Consider the following 23,946-nt stretch of genomic DNA (forward strand, 5'->3'; position numbering starts at 1 on the left):
TGGAGCCCAAATCGGGCTCCCTGCTCAGTGGGGAACCTGCTCCTCCCTCTCCCGCTGCCCCTCCCCCTGCTCGCGCTCTCTCAAATAAATAAATAAATAAATAAATAAATAAATAAATAAGATGGTCAATTATATGTGTTTTATACCGGTCAAAAAAAGAAGACATTGACTGAAATAATATATCAGTTTAAAATGAATATTTCTAGTCATAATTTTCACCACTTTTCAGTCTTATTTCTTTAATATCTAAGTATCTTTGATAAAGTTTTCTTCACCCTCTCTCTACCCTGAAGCTTTCCATATTAAGAAAAAACATACAAAACAGCAAAAAAATTCAAGACAGAAGAGTAATGGTCAATTTTTTTGTTGGCTTACATTGAAAAAAATATTTGAAACAGAATTTTCACTATGGAATGTGAAATATCTTAGGCATTATTGTATTACCTTAGATAGACGCACATAATTAACGCCATTCTTACAAATTATAGTTTCAAAAAGTGAAGCATGGATAGTCATTTGTAAGCAAGTATAAGCAATTATAGTGCTCTTCCCTCATTTTGACCAATCTTTGCTTGTAAATAACAACATAACGAAGGAGAAATATTTTCAACTGCTCCTTGTTTCAATTTAGCTGTTTCTCTTTGATTCGTAGACTGTAAAAAAGAGGGTAAGAAGTTAGCAAATATGTCCAAAAACCTCCAAAAAAGATGCTACGTTTCTAATTATGAAAGAAAACAACATAGCCTCATTAAAAGAAGCAAACTATTTTTTTTATCCCTCATTAATTCTCTTCTCCAAACTCCCCCTTCTTTTTTTTTTCTTTCAAACTCCCCCTTCTAGAGGCTGTTACTGTTAAACTTGTTAGTATGCTTCTAGATGTATTCTATGTTTATATCAAAACACACTTCTGTATATGAATAACGTAACATTATAATGTTGTAAAATTTATTTTTTAACCTATTATACAGTAGATAGTCTCCTAAGTCAGTACATATTAACCAACCCCTTTTGATGAATGTTTAGGCCATTTCCAATTTCCCAGTAAAATTAATGCTGCATTGAACGTCTTTGTTCATATATCCTTGCATTCTTATGCAAATAGTTTTATAGGACAAAAGCTTGTAAGTGGAACTGCTACCTCAAAAGATATATAAATTAAAAAAATATACAAATTAATAAATGTGTTCAATTTGTTAAAATTGCTGAATTACTTCTCAAAAAGTACTGGTTTGTATTCCTATGGGTAATGTATGAGAGTTACAAAATGGAGTGTGCAAATTGTTGGTAATGTGTGTCTTTAAGTTATTCTTCTTAGAGTTTTTGATATGAACTGACCTATTTTTATTTTAACTTTTAAGAAAATCAAGTAGGTGGTTGGGGCATTCTGGATAATTGGTCTGGGAATTGAAACTCATTGCCTCCCTCTCCTCCCAAGTAGTGCTATGAACTAAACAAATGAGTTAACTAGCTATTGTTATTTACCTGTAGAGAGGTATATATTTTGAAATAAAGATACATTAAGTAACTGCATTTTTCTTTTAGATCTCAGATTTCCTATATGCACTTTCTGATGTCCATCTCTTTAATACCGTGTTTTTTAAAAAAAATCTCTTCTGGAGGTTTCAAGACAGGATGCCAAAATTTACTAGTCCGTATGCATTCGAACCTATATCAAATATGTGGTTGCTAGTTCATTCCTAATAGTGCAATATGGCTTTTTCCTTGGAGAAAAATGCCTTTTCCAAAACTCCTATTCTAGAATAAATATTTTCATACTACTGTTGCCTCATATCAACCTATAATTTTAGAGTTTACAAACCTCTTTCATAAATATTGTTCCATTTGATTTTCACAACCCAAGTGTGGTGATTGGAAGGAGAGTATTATCACCACTTAATAGATGAAACAAGGTTACAGGATCATGTAGTAGTAGAACTGAGACTAGCAGGGCATTGAACTTTCCACAGTCCTCTACTGCTTGTTCCATATGTATAAGGACAGCATATTCCTTTTGCAGAAATCTTATTCCATGGTGGTTAACATTCACCTCCTAAGTCCCCTTTAGAACAAGGTAAAATAAAATTTAAAAGGGGGGGGGGAGACCCTGAAAAAAAAAGAAAATACCTTTTTCCTTTTTGGTAATTTTACTACTACCTTTCTTTAAAGAAGTCATTCTTTCAGGGGCACCTGGGTGGCTCAGTCGTTAAGCGTCTGCCTTTGGCTCAGGGCGTGATCCCAGAGTCCCGGGATAGAGCCCCGCATCAGGCTCCTCCACTGGAAGCCTGCTTCTTCCTCTTCCATTCCCCCTGCTTGTGTTCCCTCTCTCACTGGCTGTGTCTCTCTCTGTCAAATAAATAAATAAAATCTTAAAAAAAAAAAAAAGTCATTCTTTCAGAATGACTGTACCTAAACACATATTCTGTGGCATTGTAAAAAATATATGTGAACATTTCTAAGACAAGGACAATATAAAACTATAACCTCAGGGTGCCTGGGTGGCTGTCAGTTAAGCAATCAGCTTTCGATTTTGGCTCAGGTCATGATCTCAGGGTCATGAGTTCAGGCCCCCCGATCAGGCTCCATGCTTAGCATAGAGGCTGCTTGTCCCTCTCCCTCTGCTCCTCCCCCTGCTTGCATTCTCTCTAAATAAATAAATAAATAAATAAAATCTAAAAAAAAAACCCTATAACCTTAATTCTGAAAGCAGATCATGCTAAATGCTAGTCACACAATATATGTTTAAGTGTACTTCTTATTCATATTCATCTTATTTATTTATATTTATCATATTTAGGTTTCATTACGTTTCTTCCCTACAACCAACCATAAAGTCACAGGACTAATCTATGTCAGACTTGCTTACTTTCTTATTGTAAGGCTAATTGCTGGTTAGCTATTGGACAACCTATAAGTAAGATGGTTTTGTAAAGAAACCAGTCTTGTCATTTTGAACAAATGATTAAAAAAAAAGATCGTTTTCCTTTTTTGATACAAGATGTCATTAATAGCAGATTTCAGTTTTCTTCTTAGCATTGGGATGGTAATTTCTTGTGTTTCATTAAGGTGTAAAGAAAGATCTGAAACTTCTCGGTACATTTTCTCATTTTTATCTTCAAGAGGGCCATCTCCATGCGGTTGAACAAATACTGGGCTGAGTATCTGGAGAAATGAACTCTTACATAGGCTGCATACTGAGTGTGAACTTGGGCAATTTCTCTTTTCTGGGCTTTAATGTCCTTATTTCTAAAATGATGGGATGTGTTAATTCTACACTATTATCCCAAGGGTCCATTTTAGCTCTAGCAATAGCACTGTAAAGCCTATTAACCAACATTTGTCGAGACAGGCATTTTAGGGTCTAGACAACATTGTGGGAATATTTATGGATACCTAAATAATGTCTTATCTTCTGGGACAAAAAAGTTTCAACAGTTATGAAGTACTAACAAGCTCTGAGGCCCAAATCAGGAAGCATCCTGTGATGCGGTTCAGGCCACCCGAGCTTGAGACATGGAGGACAGATCAGGCCACTTGCGGTATTATTAGTTAACAATTCCCGTGCACCAAATGGTTGCCTACTAATCCTAAGAGTGAAAGCAGAGTACCTAAATATTACACTGTATACTGCTTAAAAACATGACAAAAGAAAAATTATGTTAAACAAGAATTTATGGCAAAAATAGAAACCAAAACGTAAATTTCTCCTGCAACTGAAGCTCAATCCTTATATTTTACCTACATAAACCTAGGCCTCTGGTATTTGTGCAGGCCAAAGGGAAAGTTTTTCTGCCAGTCTCCGAAACGTCGCGGGCGGAATAGAAAACAGCTTTACGGTATTTATATAATTCAAATCCAACCCCAAAGAAACTCTCCACCGGTGAGCCAGAGCGCATCTTAACGTTGACGGCCCCTTACGCGGCCTCCTCCTCGGGTTTGGGCCTGTGAAGTGGCTGACCGCGCTCGCCGTGGCTAGGCAACGGTCGGAGCATTCCCCGCAGTGTCAGCCCCGCCTCTGGAGGTGCTTCCACCTCCCGGCGCCTCGACTCTCCTCTTCTCATTGGCTAGCTACCTGCCAGAGGTGGGCGGGGGAAATGCGTCAGAGAATGAGCTCACTTCCGGCCAGGGAGCGCGCGGGTTGATTCGTCCTTCCTCAGCCGCGGTTGCTCGCAGCTCGGAAATGGCGGGTAAGTTCCCGGGAAAAGTTTACCGAGGGGAGGGGGCGGGCAGGTTTGGGAAAGAACGCCGAGACCGTGGTGACAGTGCCCGCCTGGAACTTTCCGGCTCCAGCCTGGGTTCCAGAAGGCGTTGCTTCAGCCTGAAAGCAAGGAACTCTCAGCCCAGCTCTCTGTTGGCCACGGTTCGTGCCCCCGCCCCCAGCTGCTCGGGGTTCTGTGCCTTCTGCGAAGAACTCGGCCCCTGCGGAGGGCCGAAAAAGCCCGGGGAAAGAGTCGCGATTTGGCTTGTAAGGTGCCAGTTGCCTTGAGGCCTGTTTATCTTCTCGTTTCTTTTTCGCACTGCTGCCTCAGCCGCAGTAGCTTGGTTCTGTTCCCGCCAGCTGATTTTAATGTTCACATCGTCCTCCTCTTCCAGGTCTCCCTCCACTACAGACAACTTCGGAGCTCGCGCATTGCTGCTTTGCCCTGCACTGGGGCTCTCCCTTGAACCTTGGCTTCGCAATCGTCTTTTTAATCTTTCGCGCTTTAATATTCCTAGGATCGATTTAGATTTTCTTTAACAAAGATTGTTCTCGAATTCTTCCTTCATCTAAAGTTCTCATAGTAGTTTGTACTAAAATTTGCATGTTCATTCTATTCTTTTTTTTTGTCTCTTCAGTTTACACATTTAATAACTAATAATTGCTGTTTTGTACGTGTATTAAGACTGTTTTGGTGTGAGTATATACTTTTTTCCAGTTACTTATCTTTTGGAGTGGACAGTTTCAACTTCTATCTTTTCCCAGTGCCTTCATAGTAGTCTTAACTACACTTTTATGGATGTGCTGGATAGACAGGTTATCACGTGAGCTCTACAGATACTTAAAGAAGATTATTCTATGAGATTGTGACTCTGGGATCTTGGGGGTACACTGGTAGTATAAAAGATGGGGTACATACATATTTGTACGGTTTACATAGAGTAAGAATTACACCTCAATGAATCTCTGCCTTACCACTCAAGAGCTGGGTGCACTTAAGCAGTTAAACCTCTAAGCCTGAGCGTTTTAATGTGAAGTGGGTCTGATATAGTATTTACTTGTCTAATAGATTTGTGGGGATTAAACCAATGTATGATTTCACAAGTTAAATTTTGTTGCTTATGTTATATGTAATTCCTTGGAATGGGTTCTTTTATCTCAAATTTTATAGATTAGGTTCAGAGGAGTCAAGTAATGTGCTCCAGTTCTAGGTCACAGATGTGGTAATTAAGTGGTGAAGCCTGGATTTCATTCCAGGAATTCTGACAACAGACTTAGTCTATACTGCCTCAGATGTTCCCTATTTTCTGTGTATGTGTGTTTTAACCACTTGTTAAAGTTTATGGCATGTCACTGTACGTTTCTTTTGTTTCTGCTCATGACTTCTTTCCTGAATTTTTATGATTTTTGTGTACATTTTGTCAGGAGATTTATTGTCATCTTTGCTTGAGAATTTATAGGGATAATGATTGCTTTCATTTTTAATTATTTGTTATGTAGCCACATTGTAGTAAAACCATTTGGTTGCCAGTAGCCCATATTTTACGACTTTGTACACATATGGTTAAAAAAACTTTTTTTTTTAATGCAGTGAAAATTTTCTTTCCTAACCCTGTCCCCACTCCTTCTCTCTAATCCTAGAGATAACCACGGTTACCAGTTTCTTGTGTGTCCTTCCTGAGATAATCTATGCATTATCAGTTGATGGTTTTTTAATCTGAAGTACTCTGGGTAAAATTTTTCCAGTATTGGAGATGAAATGCTATTGTAATTATCAAAGGATATTCTCACCTTATGTCTTGGTGGAGCAGTGGCACCCTTCTTATATTTTTGAAAAGCTGCTTAGATATAAATCCTAGCAGGTAATATATATTAGTATTAACTCTAAAGAAATGTCAGTAGTCATGTTAATTTTCAGATTTACTTATTTATGTAAAGCAAGTCTAGCTCAAAAGCCTCTGGCAAAAATGATGTTCTTCCTGTTTTATAATGAGGCAGTCATACTCGGGTATATTTATTTGGGATTATATGGAGAGTGATCTGTGCTTTTATGATCTATTAACATATTTTAAATCTTCCTTTTATTCCACTTCTAATTAGAACCCTCTTTGTAGGTTTAACTATTTAAACCATTTCCAACAAGACCTTTTAAAAACTTTCCCTTAGGATTTGGTGCTATGGAGAAATTTTTGGTTGAGTACAAGAGTGCAGTGGAGAAGAAACTGGCAGAGTACAAATGTAACACCAACACAGCAATTGAGCTAAAATTAGGTATGTATGCTGTTTCTAAGTGGTACTATGTATGTAGTTTGTGTTCATATATAATGTTTTTTTTAAGATTTGAAGTAGAATTTTATGTAAGAGCAGTTGTTCATGTAAGTGTATGGCTTTCTGCATGTATTGAACACCTTCAGATTATATTCAGTCTTCATTTATGTCATGAAGTGCGTAGATGTTTAAGAGGTTGCAGAGTTTACATTTAGGAAGTACAGCATGGCAAAAAATGATAGGTGTAAGTGTTCTCAGGCTCTTAAAAATATTTACCTTTACATTTTTGCTTATAAAAATAGTAGGCAGTAGTGTTGGTGAGGATGTGGAAAAACACTCATTGCTGATGGGAATGTAAAATGATGCAACTACTTTGGAAAACAGTTTGGCAGTTTCTTAAAAAGTTAAATACAGTATATGACCCAGCAGTTCTACTCCTAGGTATCTATCAAGAAAAATGAAAACATGTCCATACAAAAACTAGTACCTGAATATTCATAGCAGCATTATTCACAGTAACCCAAAAATGAAACAACCCAGATCTCCATCAACTGATAATAGAATAAACCGAGTATGATATATCTATATGATGGGATACTACTTGACAATAAAAAGGAACGAAGGTCTGATACATGCTACAACATGGGTAAACTCAAAAATATTCTAAGTGAAAGAAATCAGACAAGAACCCTCCCCCCATGTACAATATGATTCTATCTGTATGAGATGTTTGGAAAAGGCAAATCCAGAGACAGAAGATAGAATGGTAGTTGCCTGGGGCTGACTGTGAAAATAATGACTGCAAATGAGCATGAGATTTCTTTTGGGGACAATGGCAATATTTTAAAATTAGATTGTGGCAATGTTCACACAATTGTAAATTTACTAAAAATTACTGAATTTAAGCTTAAAACAAGTAAGTTTTATGGTATGTAAATTAAGCCTCAATAAAGCTTTTTTTTTTTTTTAAGATTTTATTTATTTACTTGTGAGAGAGCAAGCACGAGTGGTGGGGAGGAGCAGAGAGAGAGGGAGAAGCAGACTCCCTCCTGATCAGGGAGCCCAGTATGGGGCTCAATTCCGGGACCCTGGGATCATAACCTGAGCCAAAGGCAGATGCTTAACCAACTGAGCCCCCAGGTGCCCCTCAATAAAACTATTAAAAAAAAATAGTTATATGTACATGAATTCTGGTTCCATCACTTTCTGTGACTGAGTTTCCTTATCTTATATTGAAGGAATAGTACTTACTTTTATAGTGATTATAAAGATTAAATGTGAGGTTAAGTACAAGTCAAGTGCATACATAAACAGGTTGACTTCCAGAAATTCTCAGTAAATGTTAGTGTCTACTGTTTAAAACAATACAAACATAAGACAAATATAAAGAAGGTGACAAAGAAGGTACCCCTCACCTACTTATCTAGATTTTTTTGTGTGCATGCATAAATTTATTTTTCTAAAACTAGGATCCTGTTTAAGGCTGTGTACATACCTGTTTTTCATAGTGGCTACTCTGCTTTGCATTTCCACCAACAACGCACATAGGTTCCAATTTCTCTATATCCTTGTCAACACTTGTTATTGTCTGTGGATTTTTTACTGTACTTTTTAAACTTTTTTTTTTTTAAGATTCTATTTATTTATTTGACAGAGAGAGAGGCAGCGAGAGAGGGAACACAAGCAGGGGGAGTGGGAAAGGGAGAAGCAGGTTTCCCGCTTAGCAAAGAGCCCAGTGCAGGGCTCTATCCCACAATGCTGGGATCATGACCTGAGCCGAAGGCAGATGCTTAACTACTGAGCCACCCACGCGCCCCTAAACTATTTTTAAAAATATCTTTAAATTTGACAATGAAAACTGATTTTTAATTCTAAGAAAAGTATATCCTTTATATCTAAAAGAATCAGCCCTTATTTCTTTTTTTTAAGATTTTATTTATTTATTTGACAGAGAGAGAGTACAAGCAGAGGGAGCAGGAGCGGGAGCAGCAGGCTCCCCGTTTGAGCAGGGAGCCTGATGTGGTGTTGGATCCCAGGACTGTGGGATCATGACCTGAGCTGAAGGCAGACACTTAACTGACTGACCCACTCAGGCACCCTGAATCAGCCCTTATTTTACCATATATTGCAAATACGAGTTTTTGTTTTACGTCTTACAAAAAGGCCCTCCCTTCCCTAAGCTTATAAAGCAGTTTATCCATTGTTTCTCTAATATTTTTTGGATTTTTTTCTTTTTTAAATTGAAACTTTTGATTCTAGCTTGGTATAGGAATCCAGCTTTGCTTTCTCAGATGAATTAACCAATTACCCACCTGCCGGTTTAAGTTGTCTTTTCATTAATTATTTAAAATTTCTTTTTTATCATATTAAAGTATCATATATTCTTGCCCTGGCTTTCGGGCCTTTTCTTTCTTCCTGAGCTGTTAGTGCACTGCTGTAATAAATGTTATAATTAAATATGGTGTGACTAGGTCCCCACTTGTTACTCTTTAGGAGTTTTACTAAGTTTTCTCTAATGTTTGTTCATCTAGATGAACATTTTACCAAATTCGAAAAAGATTTTTTGTTGATTTTTTTAAAATTTGAGATTCTGTTAAATAAGTTTAATTTAGGGAGAATAAAAATCCTTACATTGTTGAGTCTTTCTAATAGCAAAAATATTTTTCTGTTTATTCAGGTCTTTTTAATGTTCATCTTTTTAAGGAGTTTTAAACTTTATAGATGATAAACATTTCTTACTAAGTTTATTTCTAGGTATTTCATCTCTGTTATTGCTATTATAAATGAGATCTTCTGTTCCATTATATTTTTCATCTTTATTAATAGCATGTGAGAAAACTGTGGAAAATAATTTTTTTTTAAAGATTTTATTTATTCATTTGACAGAGACAGAGAGAGAGACAGCCAGCGAGAGAGGGAACACAAGCAGGGGGAGTGGGAGAGGAAGAAGCAGGCTCCCAGCAGAGGAGCCCGATGTGGGGCTCGATCCCAGAACGCTGGGATCACGCCCTGAGCCGAAGGCAGACGCTCAACGACTGAGCCACCCAGGCGCCCCAAGGAAAATAATTTTTAATTTATATTTTTTCCTTACGTCAAAATCCGGGTTACTTAGTAACTCAAGTTCTACACATACATGACAGAGCTAAAACTGACTGGGTTATTTCATCATTCTAATCCCTTATAGCCGTAGTAATAACTTGCTTCCTCAGGCCAACCTTTCTTCATTCCTCCCTTTTTTTCCCAACCCACCTGTCCCAGTACCTTCCCTTCCATCTTCTCTGGACAAATGTTTATTGAAACTTACTATGTGACAGGTACTGTGCTTGGCACATGGGATAATTTGAACTCTTGATTGCATATCCATAATTCCACTAAGGTTTATCCCAAGATTCTTCTTCTTATAGAAGCTGTTTTCACTTCGTGTCTGAGGGATTGACAGACACACTTTTTTTCACAGAGGTTCCGTGCTTTGGGGTAGGTTACTGTAGAAAGAGTGAATCTTTTTTCCTATATTTCACTTTAACCATTTTTAAGTATATAGTTAGGTAGCATTAATTGCATTCACAATATTGTGTAACCATTAGCTCTATTTCTAAAATTTTTTCATCACCCCAAACAGAAACTTGGTACCTGTTAAGCAGTAAATCCCCACTCACTTCTCCCCTCCAGCCCTTGGTAATCTCTAATCTACTTTCTGTCTCTATGGATTTACCTGTTCTAGATATTTTAAGTGGTATCACAACAGTATTTGTCCTTTTGTATGTGGCTTATTTCACTTAGCATAATGTTTTCAACTTCTCTTAGCAAATATTTCATGTTGTAGAGATACCAGGACTTCATTCCTGTTCATGGCTGAATAATATTCTGTTGTGTATTTATACCACGCTTTGTTTATTCATCTGTTGATGGACATTTGGGTCTTTTTTACCTTTGGCTATTGTGAATAATGCTGTTATGGACATCAGTATATGAGTATCTCTTTGAGTCCCTATTTTCAATTCTTTTTTTCAATTCTTTTAGTATATAGCCAGGAATAGAATTACTGAGTGTATATTAATTCTATGTTTTAACATTTTGAGGAACTGCCAAATTGTTTTACATAGTAGCTGCACCATTTTACAGTCCCACCAGCAATGTACAATGTTCCAATTTTACCACGTCATATGTTAATGCTTGTTTTGTTTTGTTTTATAGCCATCCTAGTTGATGTAAAATGATATCTTACTATGATTTTGATTTGCATTGCCCTAACGAATAATGATGTTGAGCATCTTTTCATGTGCTTATTGGCCATTTGTATATCTTCTTTGTAGAAGTGTCTATTCGAATCCTTTGCCTATTTTTTTTTAAAGATTTTATTTATTTATTTGACAGGGAGACAGCGAGAGAGGGAACACAAGCAAGGGGAGTGTGAGAGGGAGAAGCAGGCTTCCCGCCGAGCAGGGAGCCCAATGCGGAGCTCTGAGCCGCGGAGCTCTGAGCCAAAGGCAGATGCTTAATGGCTGAGCCACCCAGGCGCCCCTGCCTATTTTTTCATTGGGTTGTCATTTGGGGTTTTTTTGTTTGTTTGGGTGGGTTTTTTTTTAAGAGTATTTATTTGACAGAGAGAGAGAGAGAGCACAAGCAGGGGGAGTAGTGGAGGGAGAGGGAGAAGCAGGCTCTCTGATGAGCAGGGAGCCCGGTGGACTTTATACCAGGACCCTGAGATCATGACCCAAGCCAAAAGCAGATGCTTAACCACTGAGCCACCCAGGTGCCCCTTTTTGTGTTTTTTTTAAATATATTTTAAAACCTGATAATTTTACTGCATTCTCTGACTTTTTGGGGAGTGGCTTCATGTGAGTGGCTTCATGATTTTTTTTCAGGCCTTCAACAGTATCATTTGATCATTTTCATAAATTCACTTTGTTTTTGATATATATGCCTTTTTGTTCCTTTTTTTTTTTTTTTTTTTTTTAAGTAGGCTCCAGCATGGGCTTGAACTCACAACCCTGAGATCAAGACCTGAGCTGAGATCAGGAGTCATACGCTCAACCAACTCAGCCACCCACTTTTCATATTGATTGGCTGACACTTTCAGAACATTGTTAAAAAATGATTACAGTCATCCCTGTTACTTAATTTAATGAGAATGGTTCTAGTATTTCTCCACTAAACATGATCTTTGCTTTTTACTTTGAAGAATAGTTTGTCTTGTTTTGCAAAATGTTTTTATTCAAATGTGTATTAGGGTTTATCAAGTACCATTTTGATTTCCATAGAAATAATTTTGGTTATAATATATACATATTTTTATTTAATATATTTGATATAATAGATTTTATGCTTTTGTATATTGGACCATCTTTGCATTTCTAAAAGGAGTATCTCAAGATATTTTAATAAATTCATGAAGACTTTGTAAATATTTTTACATTACCTCTTAAAGATGAGTTTGGTCTGTGTTTTTCTCCTTTGTGTTTACTTTTTAGGGGAGGTGCAGGTCAGCTTTTATATTCTTTGTGACTACTTTTCTTGGCCTTCCTACTTTACCACTTCCACCCTCACCAGTTTTAAAAGCATTACACTTACCTAATGGTAAAGGCTTGAAAGAATTCCCATTAATCATTATGAAGAGGTCCTCTTATGCCATTTAATGTTGTTGTTGTTGTTATTGTTTTTTATCTTAATACAAGTTAGATTGCATTTTCAAGTTTTGTGGTTTCCATGATACATTTTTGACCCTTCCATTTGCTTTTAACCTGACATTCCTTTTAGGTGTATCTTTTGGAGAGTGCATACTTGGATTTGAATGTATAATTTTTTTTTTTACCTAGCAATTTTATTTCCTTTATATTTATTGTTTGTTGCTTTTGTTACCTCATTTTTCTGTTGTTTCCTTGTACTTTCTCATTCCTATTTCTAACTAATGTGTGTTTTGTTTTCCCTGACCTCTCACTCTCCACTGCACTGTTTTAAATTCTCCTAAAAAGCCAATTAACCTGTTTTTCAAAATAAAGTATATTGTTAGTTCTGAGATAGTCTTTATATTTTAAGTTCATTCACCATTTGCCAAATACTTATTTAGCCATACTCATGTGGCAGGCATTTATCGGGGCACTGGAGATAGAGCAGTTTACAAATAGTTCCTGTCTTCATGGAGCTTACATTTTGGTTATGAGAGACGGACATAAATACATGGAAAATAGTGATTTATGTTAGGGAGAAAATACAGGGTGATGAGGGCCTACTGCTAAGGTGACATTTGTGTAGAAAATAAAAGAAATGAATTTGTGAGCAGCGTAGATATCTCAAGGAATAGTGTTAACACGCAGAGGAATGGCAAGTGCAGAATGTGCAGAATGTACTGTTCAGGGAACAGTAAGGAAGCCTCTGTGACTGAGAAGGATAGCTTGGGGGGATGACGTGTCTGGAAGCCAAATGATGAAAGTGTTTGAAGGGGAAGGAAGTAGTCAATTATGTCAGGTGTTTTGCTGGTTGCTGGTAGTTCTCATAGCATAAGTACTCTTGGGATTTAGTGATTTGGTGATTTTTTTTTTCTAAAGATTTTATTTACTTATTTGACAGAGACAGACAGCGAGAGAGGGAACACAAGCAGGGGGAGTGGGAGAGGAAGAAGCAGGCTCATAGCGGAGGAGCCTGATGTGGGACTCCATCCCAGAACGCTGGGATCACGCCCTGAGCCAAAGGCAGACGCTTAACGCCGCAGTCCACCGAGGCGCCCCTTGGTGATTTTTTTTTCTTAACAAGAGAAGTGATGGAGTCCTAAGATCTTTTTAAAAGCAATTTAAGAGAAATTAAGAAGAGAGAAATTAAAAATGGAGTATAGACTGTTTTGGTTTGCTCAGAAGTGGAGTTGAGAAATGGGCAGCTAGAGGAAGACACAGGATAAAGTTAGAGGACTTTATTTTTACTTTTTAAAAAGTGATGTACGATTTACATACAATGAAACGCACGCTAGGTACATGATTCAGTGAGGTTTGAAGTCCCCCCTCCACATAAATAGCTGCTTTTGGGGGTTTGAATTTAAAAACCTATTTGTTGGAGATTGAGACATGCAACAGATCTGGTGGGCTGCATTCCTCATTTTGTTTTGTTTTGTTTTTGAAACAATTGCAAACTTACAGAGAAGTTGGAAGTATAAATACAAAGACCTTTTTTCCCTGAACTATTTGAGAATAAATTGCTGCCTTGATGAACCATCACCACGTACTCTTTTAACGTATATTTACTGTGAACAAGAACATTATTATACATGACCAGAACAGAATCATCAAAATTAGAAATTTAATATCAATACATTATCACCACTTAATTCTCAGACTCTGTTTATGTTTCCCACGTGTCCCCAAACACCCATTATAGCTGTAGCAAAGGGGTCCAGTTTAATTAGGCTCAGGGCTTACATCTGGTTGCCTTGTTTCTTTTGTCCCCCTCCGACTGGAACAGTTGTCAGTCTTTTCTTGACTTTCATGACCTTGACACCTTTGAAGATGGCAGACCAGTTATTTTGTAGACTGCCCCTCAGTTTGGGTTTATCTGATGTTTGCTCATGGTTATTTCAGGTTCTGTATCTTTGGTAGGGAGATCACAGAAGTGATGTGCCGATCTTACAGCACCTGTCCGTTTTTCATTAAACTTTCAATTCTTTCATTCATTTAGTTCCCATTTTATTTAGTGGATTATAATCTGTTACTATCCTGTATTTTGGTCCTTATATTGTCCCTGATTTGGCCAGTGGGAGCCTAGTTCATGCTGGCTTCTGTGTTTTTACATGTCCTCCTCCTTTTTTGATTGCTTCATTCTTTGATTACTTTCTGGAACAAGATATTCCAGGCTCATTTGTTATCTCTGCCACAGCTCTGGAATCAGCCATTTCTCCAAGGAGTATTGTTGAGTTTTTCTCTTTTTTTTTTTTTTTTTTTTGAAGAGGAAAATGGCATTTTGAAGCCAAGATCTGTTGGGTGAGCAGGTAAGCTCGTTGCTGTTAGTGTTCTAACATTAATGAGAGTGGGCCTTCTCAGTGGACAGAACTTTGCTCTTTCCCTTTCCTTTATTATTTTTCCCCTAAAGATTTATTTATTTACTTGAGTAAGAGAGCACGAGCCGAAGGGGCAGAGGGAAATGAAGAGAGAATCTTAAGTAGAGTCTGAGCTGAGCTGAGCTGAGCTCAGAGCCTGACATGCTGCTTGATCTCATAACCCCGAGATCAGGATCTGAGCCAAAACCAAGAGTCGGACTCTTAACTGACTGTGCACCCAAGTGCCCCTGCTCCTTCCCTTTCAGTCCCTGCTCCCTGCAAGGTGTTACTGTTCTGACTTCTTTCACCAAAATTAGTTTTGCCTGTTTTAGAACCTTATTTAAATGTAGTTATGCATGTATATTCTGTGACTGACCTAGTTCAGTCAGCATGTTTTTGAGGTACATCTTATTGTTGCCTATATCAGGGGTTCATTCCTATTTATTGCTGAATACTATTCCATTGTTGGATAGATCACTATTCATCAGTTAATAGGTATTTTGGTTTTTTTGGTTTTTGGCAGTTATAACTAACTGCTAAGAATGTTCTTGTACAAATCTTTTTGTGGACATATGGGTTTTTGTGTTTTTGTTTTGTTTTGTTTTTGGTAAATTCCTAGAAGTGGATTTGTTATGTCATAGGGTGGTTTTACATTTATCTTTATGAGGTGCTTGCCAGGCTGATTTCCCAAGAGCGTTTATATTCATACCAACAATGTATTATAATTCTGGTTACTCCACATCCTTGTGAGTGTTTGGCGTTGTCAGTTTTAAAAATTCATAGATTGAAGGGCTCAGTGTTATTAAGGCAACAGTTCTCCCCATATTCATTTACAGATTTAATGTAATTTTTTTTTCTGTCTTAGTTTGATTAGTTGGCCTATTAGTTGGATTTTGCTGGCCTATAAAATGAGTTGGGAACTGTTCTCCATTTTCTAAAAAGAGTTTGCATAATATTGATCTTATTTCTTCTTTAAATGTTTGTTAAAATTTACCTGTAAAGCTTTGTGTGTCTTGAGTTTTCTTTGTTGGAAGGTTTTTAACTACAAATCTAATTAATAGATATAGTACTGTTCTGATTTGGTGTTTATTCTTGTGTTAGTTTTTGTAATTTTTGTCTTTTATTTTATTTATTTTTTAAAGATTTTATTTATTTGACAGAGAGAGAGAGGGAACACAAGCAGGGGGAGTGGGAGGGGGAGACGCAGGTTTTCTGCTGAGCAGGGAGCCCAATGAGGGGCTCGATCCTAGGACCCCGGTATCATGACCTGAGACGAAGGCAGACACTTAACGACTGAGCCACCCAGGCGCCCCTAATTTTTGTCTTTTAAGGAAATTGTCCATTTTATCTAACTTTCTTCTCAGGCTGTGGTTCATAATATTCCCCTATTACCTTATCAAGGACTGTAGAATCTTCAGTCCCTTCTCCAGGATACTGGTAATTTGTGTTTTTTTCTTTTCTTTTTTTTTCCTTGATAAGTCTGCCTATCAGTTTATCAATCTTACTAGTCTTTTCAATAATTGTTTTTCTCTCTTGCTTATTTTTTATTTCCTACTCTTAATCTTTATAATTTCCCTTATTGTCCTTCCTTTATTATTTAATTTGCTCTTAGGAGATCTCCCTTCTTAGGGTAAATGCTTAAATAATTGGTTTTAAACTTTCCTTTTATAATATTAGCATTAAAATTACAAACTTACCTCAATACTAATTTAGTTGTATCCCACCAATTCTGTTATGTTGTGTTTTTATTGTTCACTTGAAATTATTCTTCTTTGATCTGTGGGCTTATACAGAAAAGTGTTGCTTACTTTCCAAATATTTGGGGCTTTTCTAGCTATCTTATTATGCTGATTTCTGTTTTAATTCCATCAAGGTCAGATTATTTCAGTCTTTTTAAATTTGAGACTTGTTTTATAGCTTAGCACATATCTGTTTTGGTGCATGTCCCAAGTATGCTGGAATATAATTTATATCTGCAGTATATAAGGTTCTATAAATGTCAGTTGACTTAATAGTGTTATTCAAGTCTTGTATATTTTATCGGATTTTTATTTACTTATTCTGTCAGAACAGTTGAGAGGGGTCTGTTGAAATCTCCAACTATAATAGCGGATTTGTTTCTCTCTTCAATTGTCAACTTTTGCTTCATATATTTTTTTCTTTCTTTTTTTTTAAGTTGAGGTATAGTTATGCTTCATGTATTTTGAACGTCTGCTATTAGGTGCATACAGATGTAGACTTGAGTTTTCTTTTTTTTTTTTTTTTAAGATTTTATTTATTTATTTGACAGAGATAGAGACAGCCAGCGAGAGAGGGAACACAAGCAGGGGGAGTGGGAGAGGAAGAAGCAGGCTCCCAGCGGAGGAGCCTGATGTGGGACTCGATCCCACAACGCCGGGATCACACCCTGAGCCGAAGGCAGACGCTTAACCGCTGTGCCACCCAGGCGCCCCAGACTTGAGTTTTCTTAATGAATTGATCCATTCTTTATCTCTGGTAATAAAGGGATCTCTTTATCTCTGTCCCCACCATAACTCATCATCTTGCCTTTTATTGAAGACTACTTTTTCAGATAGGAATATTGCAACAAGAGTTACTTAATCATGAGAGAAATTATAGCATGTCTGTATGCTGATGCCTATGATCCGTCAGAGAAGGAAAAAATGATACAGGAAAAGAATGGGGAATATTTGTAGAGTGATATTCTTAAAAATATGAGAGAATATTCTTGAGAGTATCATTGGAGGGATTAGCCTTAGATGGGAGTGTGGAGGATTTCTTTGCCAGTTTAATGAAGGGAAGATATATGGGAGTGGCTTCAGTAAATTGGAAGCTGTAGAGGTGGCAGTCTGTGCAGGTTCTCTTGTGAATGCTTGCTTCGTAAGTGAAACAAGCAAGGTTATCAGGTGAGAATGTGATTCTAGAAGATGTTGGAGGTTTGAGGAGACAGTCCTCTTGTCAAGCAAGAGGAGTGAATGGACTTGTAACTATGGTATGATCGTCAGGTAGCACTAAGGGTCCACTTCAAGTTTAGTACTCATGAATGTAAAATCGAGGTCAGCCACATGCAGATGCAGGGGTATAGCAAAAAGTGGGCATATAGTCAGATTTAACTAGAGTGGGGTTTTAGGCTGGCATGACAAAGATTGGAGCAGAGGAGTTGAGGATGTTTATGAGGGAGTGATAATATTGATTGGCCATGGAATTCTACACTGGAAAGGGAGGGAGGAAAGTAAGGATACAGAGGCAGTGAGGGACAGCAAAAATTGTGTCCTAATCAATACATTGTAAGTCCCGGTGGGGATTGAAGAATTGTTAGAATTAGGGTATCACAGGCAGTAAGCTAGGAAGAGGTAGTGGTAAGATTGTACAATTTTTGACATGGAAATTAAAAGGGTGTAGTTATTGATAATGATAAGTAAGAGCTAGGGCATGTCATGGTAATGTTACAGTAAAAAGATTCTTGGAGAAGGAATCAAGAAACTTAGAGGCTGGATCGGAGATTAATTTTCATGAGTTTTAAAGTCACCAAGATTTAAGTCAGTTGTAATGTTGGAAAGAGTGACAGTAAGCCAGAAACTAAATTTTTCAAAGAATGGGGGAAAGATTGGGCATTAGCATCAAAGCTGATTGTTCTAAGGTGTGACGAGAAGGACACTGGTCTGAAACCAGCATGAGGAGTTAGAAGAAGTTTGTCCCAGCAGTATAAAGAGAAAGCAGCCACTACTTGAGAGGGCTGTAAGAGAAGCAATGTCTTGAGGGAGTGCCAGGTTTGTCCATGAACTGTTAGGGTAAGAAAGTATAGGAGAAGAAAGAGGTTGAGGATATGGAGAATTTTGGTGGTAATTGACTTGTGAATTTCATACTAGTCATAGGGAGTTGGAGTGAAGTGAGAATTGGCATTAGGTAAGTTTTATGCTACTGTATGGGGATGAGAATCCAGGTAAAAAGGGATAACCTAGGAATTTAACTAAAGTTTGCTGGAATAAAGAATATGATGGGATTAATTATGATGGTTTCTAAGGTATATTGAGACCTCTAATGTTGCAGGCTGGTGAAGCTGATGGGAATGTTGCCAGGAGCATACTGGGCCCTGCCTTCACCCCTGCATTTTCAAATAATGTAATTAAACTTACTTTGCAGTTTAACATGGTCAGAAAAGTTTGTATTGGCCAAAACACTAAGATTTCAGTTGTTTAAAGGACTCAGGAGTAAGGGGCACCTGGGCGGCGCAGTTGGTGAGTGTCCAGCTCTTGGTTTTGGCTCAGGTTGTGATCTCATGGTCGTGGGATCGAGCCAGGCATGGAGCTCTGTGCTCAGCACAGAATCTGCTTGAGATTCTCTTTTCCTCTCCCTCTGCTCCTCCCACTCATGCTCTCCCTCTCTCTCTCAAATAGATAAATCTTTAAAAGAAGTAAAAGGAACATAGGAGTTTGAATAAAGTCATATATAGTCCAGAGTACAATTAGGTATTACGAGGAATGTGTGGCAGCATCTCTGAAGCTGCTTGAGAATTGGAACCCATTTATATCTGCATTATGAGCACTTGTAAATGGATCCTACATATGTTAAATGCTTAAGCATTATTAAACTTTAAAACTGATTAAATTAATGTGCCTTGATGATTTCTTATGTTTTGGGCTAAAAGACATGTAGAAAGTATCTTCTTTTTTTTCAAGTCTTTATTTAAATTCAAGTTAGTTAACAACAGTGTAGAATGTATCTTCTTTTACATTTTGTCCCTCCTGAAATTACTGAAGTGATCCTGAGAACTAGGATATATAGGAACTATATATAGGAGTGGAAACAATAGGATTTATATTCAAATAGAAGACTCATTGTAAGTCTTAATGATCTGTGTTGGCGATAAGGTGACATTTAGTATTCTGGGCCCTGATTCCATTTTTCTCCAAAAATGTGAGTGACGGATTTTCCTGAAAAGAAAAATTTTAGTGCTTATTTTAAATTACTGTAGTTTTTTATATTGTATATTCCTCCGTTGGAATAATAAATATTTTGCAGAAATTTTGGGAAGTGTATAAGAATACAAGAAATAAAAATTACCCATAATTTTATCACTCAGAATAACTATAGTACTTCTGTATTATAACTTGGGATAATTCCTTCTAGTTTTTTAAATTATATATTCATTTATGTTATTTCTCTTTTATAAAATTGAGGTTACATTGTCATGTTCTGTTCATCTAAATGCATCATGAACATTTTTCTGTCACCAACTATTTCTCAGTAGCGTTATGTGTTATGTGTGATATTTATATTAAAACTATTTCATTTATGTAATTTATTTAATTATTCTATTGGTTGATTTTGGGGTTGCTTGCTTGCTGTCTTGCTTTAACTGACATAACTGCATTGTAAATACTTAAAAATATTTAATGTTTGTGATATCCAGGAGAGTTCGCACTTTGTACATGTTCTCATGTACATGTATATATGTCAGTTTGATTCAGCCTTAAGCCCAGTACTTATTTGTGTCCTTGAGCAGTTAATCTTTTTTGCATTTTTATTGTCCTTGGGCAAATTAGTCTTTTTTGCATTTTTCATCTAGAAAATGTGGGTAATAGTAATACCTACCTTCTGTAGTTCTTGTGGGAATTAACTACAGTGTTTATAAAATCCTTAGCAAATTGCCTGGTACACAGTAAATGTTCAAGTGACAACTAATAATACGGTTAATAACATTGTGTGTGACTGCTTCTTATGAATATGTCCTGTGTTGGCATTTAGCATTGTTCACAAAAAAACTTGCTCAGGAACGTTCATAGCAGCATTATTCATAATAACCCCAAAATGGAAGCATCCCAGATGTCCATTAACCAAGGACTGGGTGAGCAAAATATGGTATATCCATAGAGTAGAAAAATATTCAACCACAAAAAGGAATGAACTAATGGTACATGCTGTAACATGGATGAACCTCTAGCACGTATTAAGTGAAAGAAGCCAGACATGGGGCACCTGGGTGGCTCAGTTGGTTAAGTGTCTGACTCTTGATTATGGCTCAGGTCTTGATCTCAGGGTCGTGAGTTCAAGCCCCGTGTTGGGCTCCATGCTGGGTGTGGAGCCTACTTAAGAAAGAAAAAAAGCCAGACATAAAAGGCACATGTTGTATGATTCCATTTATGTGAAATGTCCAGAATAGACAAATAAGAGATCTGGTTTCATTTCTTTTATGGTAATTACTACACTTGTGTAAGTATTGAGGTTTTTTGGTTTTGTCTTTTTAAGTAAGCTCTACACCTAATGTGGGGCTTGAACTCATGACCCCAAGATGAAGAGTCGTGTGTTCTCCCCACAGGGAGCCAGCCAGGCGCCCCTGAGGGGTTTTTTTTTTGTTTTAAATAAGAGTAGGAAAGTCATCTTTGTTTCTTATCTGTTAGAAAGACTAACCTCCTAGCACTAATTGTTGGTTCCTTTTGTCTAGGCCTAGGACTTTTTACTTAAATACCCTTTTTGAGGAGATAACTTTCAGGCTAATCTCTATAAAGTATAACCCTGGGTATCTTCTCAGTGTGTAATCCCAGGAATTTGGGGGCAACTTTTTAGTAATCTGCTCACTGTGCCTAAACGTAGTATAGTGAACAGTTTACATGTAATACAGTGACTAATATAAAAACTTCATTTATTCAATGCTGAAAGAATCCTTTGAAAAGTACATAGCATTGGTTTTAAAGAGTTTCTTTTAGATTCTTTCACCCAAATCTCATCAGATCCAAACAATAAATATTTAACTATATATATGCCTTAAGCTATTTGATTTTTACTTCAACTAAAAGGACTCATCACTTTGCTTTCTCTTTCTTTTAGTCATATTACCTGTGGACTAAATTTCATGCTGAAACAGTAAAACCTTAATAGTTTAGATGACAGGTATATTGGAGGAAAGCCAAACCAAATTATAGAAATAGTTATCATAACTATGTTTTTGACACTTGTTACATTTCTTTTTCTCTGTGTCTCTCATCACTACCAAAGTGCTATATATTATATTAGAAGCAGTAGTTTGAAATTAATTTTTAATAATTTCTAGAGACTTCCAAACATTTTTAAATATTAGAGATACAGTAGTGGGGAATGAATCTAGACATATTGGGTTGTTTTATTTTTTTATTGTGTAATATTACAGACATGCAAAAAATCTAGAGCAAGCTAATGAATAGCAAGATCCCATCACTTAGCTTTTTCACATCTTAACATTTTGCTGTATTTGCCCAGGGCTTTTTTCAATTTTAGTTTCATTATGAAAATTTTGTACACAGAGAAGAGTTGAGAGAATAGAACAATACTTAGCTCTATATCCAATACCTAAATTCTTTTTTTTTTTTTAAGATTTTATTTATTCATTTGACAGAGATAGAGACAGCCAGCAAGAGAGGGAACACAAGCAGGGGGAGTGGGAGAAGAAGAAGCAGGCTTCCAGTGGAGAAGCCTGATGTGGGGCTCGATCCCAAAACGCCGGGACCACGCCCTGAGCCGAAGGCAGACGCCCAACGACTGAGCCACCCAGGCGCCCCTATATCCAATACCTAAATTCAACAATTAATATTTTGTCATATTTGCTTTAATAAATATTTTTGCTGAATTACTTGATTTTTTTAAAAGATTTATTTATTAGAAAGAGAGAGAGGGAGTGAGTGCGCATGCTCATGTGGGGAGGAGGGGGAGAGGCAGAGGAAGTCCCAAGCAGACTCTGCGCCCAACTTGGAGCCTGACTCAGGGCTTGATCTCATGATCCCAAGATCACAACCCAAACTGAAACCAAGCGTTGGACGTTTAATTGACAGTGCCACCCAGACACCCCAAAGGGAGATTTCTGAACATCATGACAGCCCTAATATATGAATATTCACATATATAACCATAATTCCATTATCGATAAGTACCTATGAAAATTAATGGTGATTCTTTGATATACTTTTCTGGTTTCCCTGGTCATCCTTGAAAGTCTTCAGTAGCTTTTTTAAAAAAATTAATTTAACCCAGAATTCAGTCAAGGATCATGCATCGTGTTTGGCTGTAATGTTTCTTTAATCTCTTTTAATCCAGAACAGTCCTTCCCCCCAACATGGAATGTCCCCCCTCATAATATTGATTTATTTGGAAGAATGAAGTTAGTGAGTAGTGTTAATAGACAAATCTACATTCTGGATTTGTCTGTTGTCTTTTGGTAGTATTTAACTTACAATCCTGTCTCCTATATTTCTTGTAAGTTGGAAGCTTTTAAAGCTGGATTAGAGCTACGATACGCATTTTTGGTAAGAAAGTGTTTCATAGATGATGCTGTATATGTTATATGACATTGAATCAGGAGACATACAATGTTGGTCTATCCTATAATGAGTGATTTTAAGTTAGATTACTTGAAAAGGTGGTAACTGCCAGATCTCTACAGTGAAAAGGTATCTTTTCTTCTGTAAATTATTAATCTGCTGGATGATACTTTGGCATCCTGTGAATGACCTGTTCTGGGAGGACAGCGTTGGAAATTTTTCATCTACAACTTATCTTTTCATTCTTCAGTTTAAAGATTTTGGTGGGGGGAGGGTAAGGTTTTTTCTACATAAGATAAATTATATTGGGAAAATGTCCAATAATATCAGAACTCACAATAAATGCAAGTAAAATAACAGGGTACCCATTTCCATCTTAAATTGGTAGAAATTAAAGTTGAGGGTACAGAATATTCTCAAGAATATGGGAAGCAAAGGAGTTTACATAGCTGCTAGTGGGTATATAAACTGCTAAAGTATTTTTAGAAGGCACTTAAGCAGTACTTATAAAAATAATTCAGTACTTCTACTCAGCATTTCTACTGCCAGGAATTTATCCTGTATATACTTGTAAGAGTACAGCAAAGCGTATATAAGGATGTCATGCGGCATTACTTTTAATAGCTAAAAAAAAACCCAAAAAACAAACAAAAAACCCAAATCTAGGAACAACATGAATATCATCTTGCACTGATAAAGAATGATGTGATGATAAAGGCCTCCTCAAAACTCATTACTCTTGTTTTCGGAATGTTTCTTATAGCATTCTTTTTTAGTTTTTTTGATGCTATAGCTTTTCTTATCTCAAAGTGTCTTTCTTTTTTTAAGATTTTATTTATTAGAGCACACGAGAGAGAGAGAGAGAGAGAGAGAGAAAGAGAGCGCACGCGCGCGCATGAGCAGGGTGAGGGGCAGAGGGAGAAGCAGGCTGTCCGCTGAGCAGAGAGCCCAATGCGGGGCTCAGTCATAGGACTCCGGGATCATGACCCAAGCCGAAGGCAGATTCTTTACCAACTGAGCCACTCAGGCGCCCCTCAAAGTGTCTTTTTTGGTTTTGTTTTCTTTTACTCTTTGCATTGTATGTAAACATATAGGAAAATAAAAACTAAATCAGATTCCTTTGTCATACCTAGTTTTCTAATTCTTAGAATCAGTAGGGTTTTGACGCTGAA

At 37.0% G+C, this 23,946-nt stretch overlaps 1 protein-coding gene across 1 annotated transcript in view; it reads left to right on the forward strand.

Annotated features, from left to right (window-relative positions):
* The first annotated feature begins 4,104 nt into the window (after nucleotides 1-4,104).
* The window catches only part of HAT1 (histone acetyltransferase 1), a 60,851-nt gene continuing 41,009 nt past the window's right edge, over nucleotides 4,105-23,946 (forward strand). The window contains exons 1-2 of the mRNA XM_026492561.4: nucleotides 4,105-4,184; nucleotides 6,362-6,466. Of these exons, the coding sequence (XP_026348346.1) occupies nucleotides 4,178-4,184; nucleotides 6,362-6,466 (112 nt within the window). The 5' untranslated portion in view covers nucleotides 4,105-4,177. The remainder of the gene's footprint in view (nucleotides 4,185-6,361; nucleotides 6,467-23,946) is intronic.

This window comes from Ursus arctos, unplaced genomic scaffold (assembly GCF_023065955.2).
Source record: "Ursus arctos isolate Adak ecotype North America unplaced genomic scaffold, UrsArc2.0 scaffold_1, whole genome shotgun sequence".
NCBI lineage: Eukaryota > Metazoa > Chordata > Mammalia > Carnivora > Ursidae > Ursus > Ursus arctos.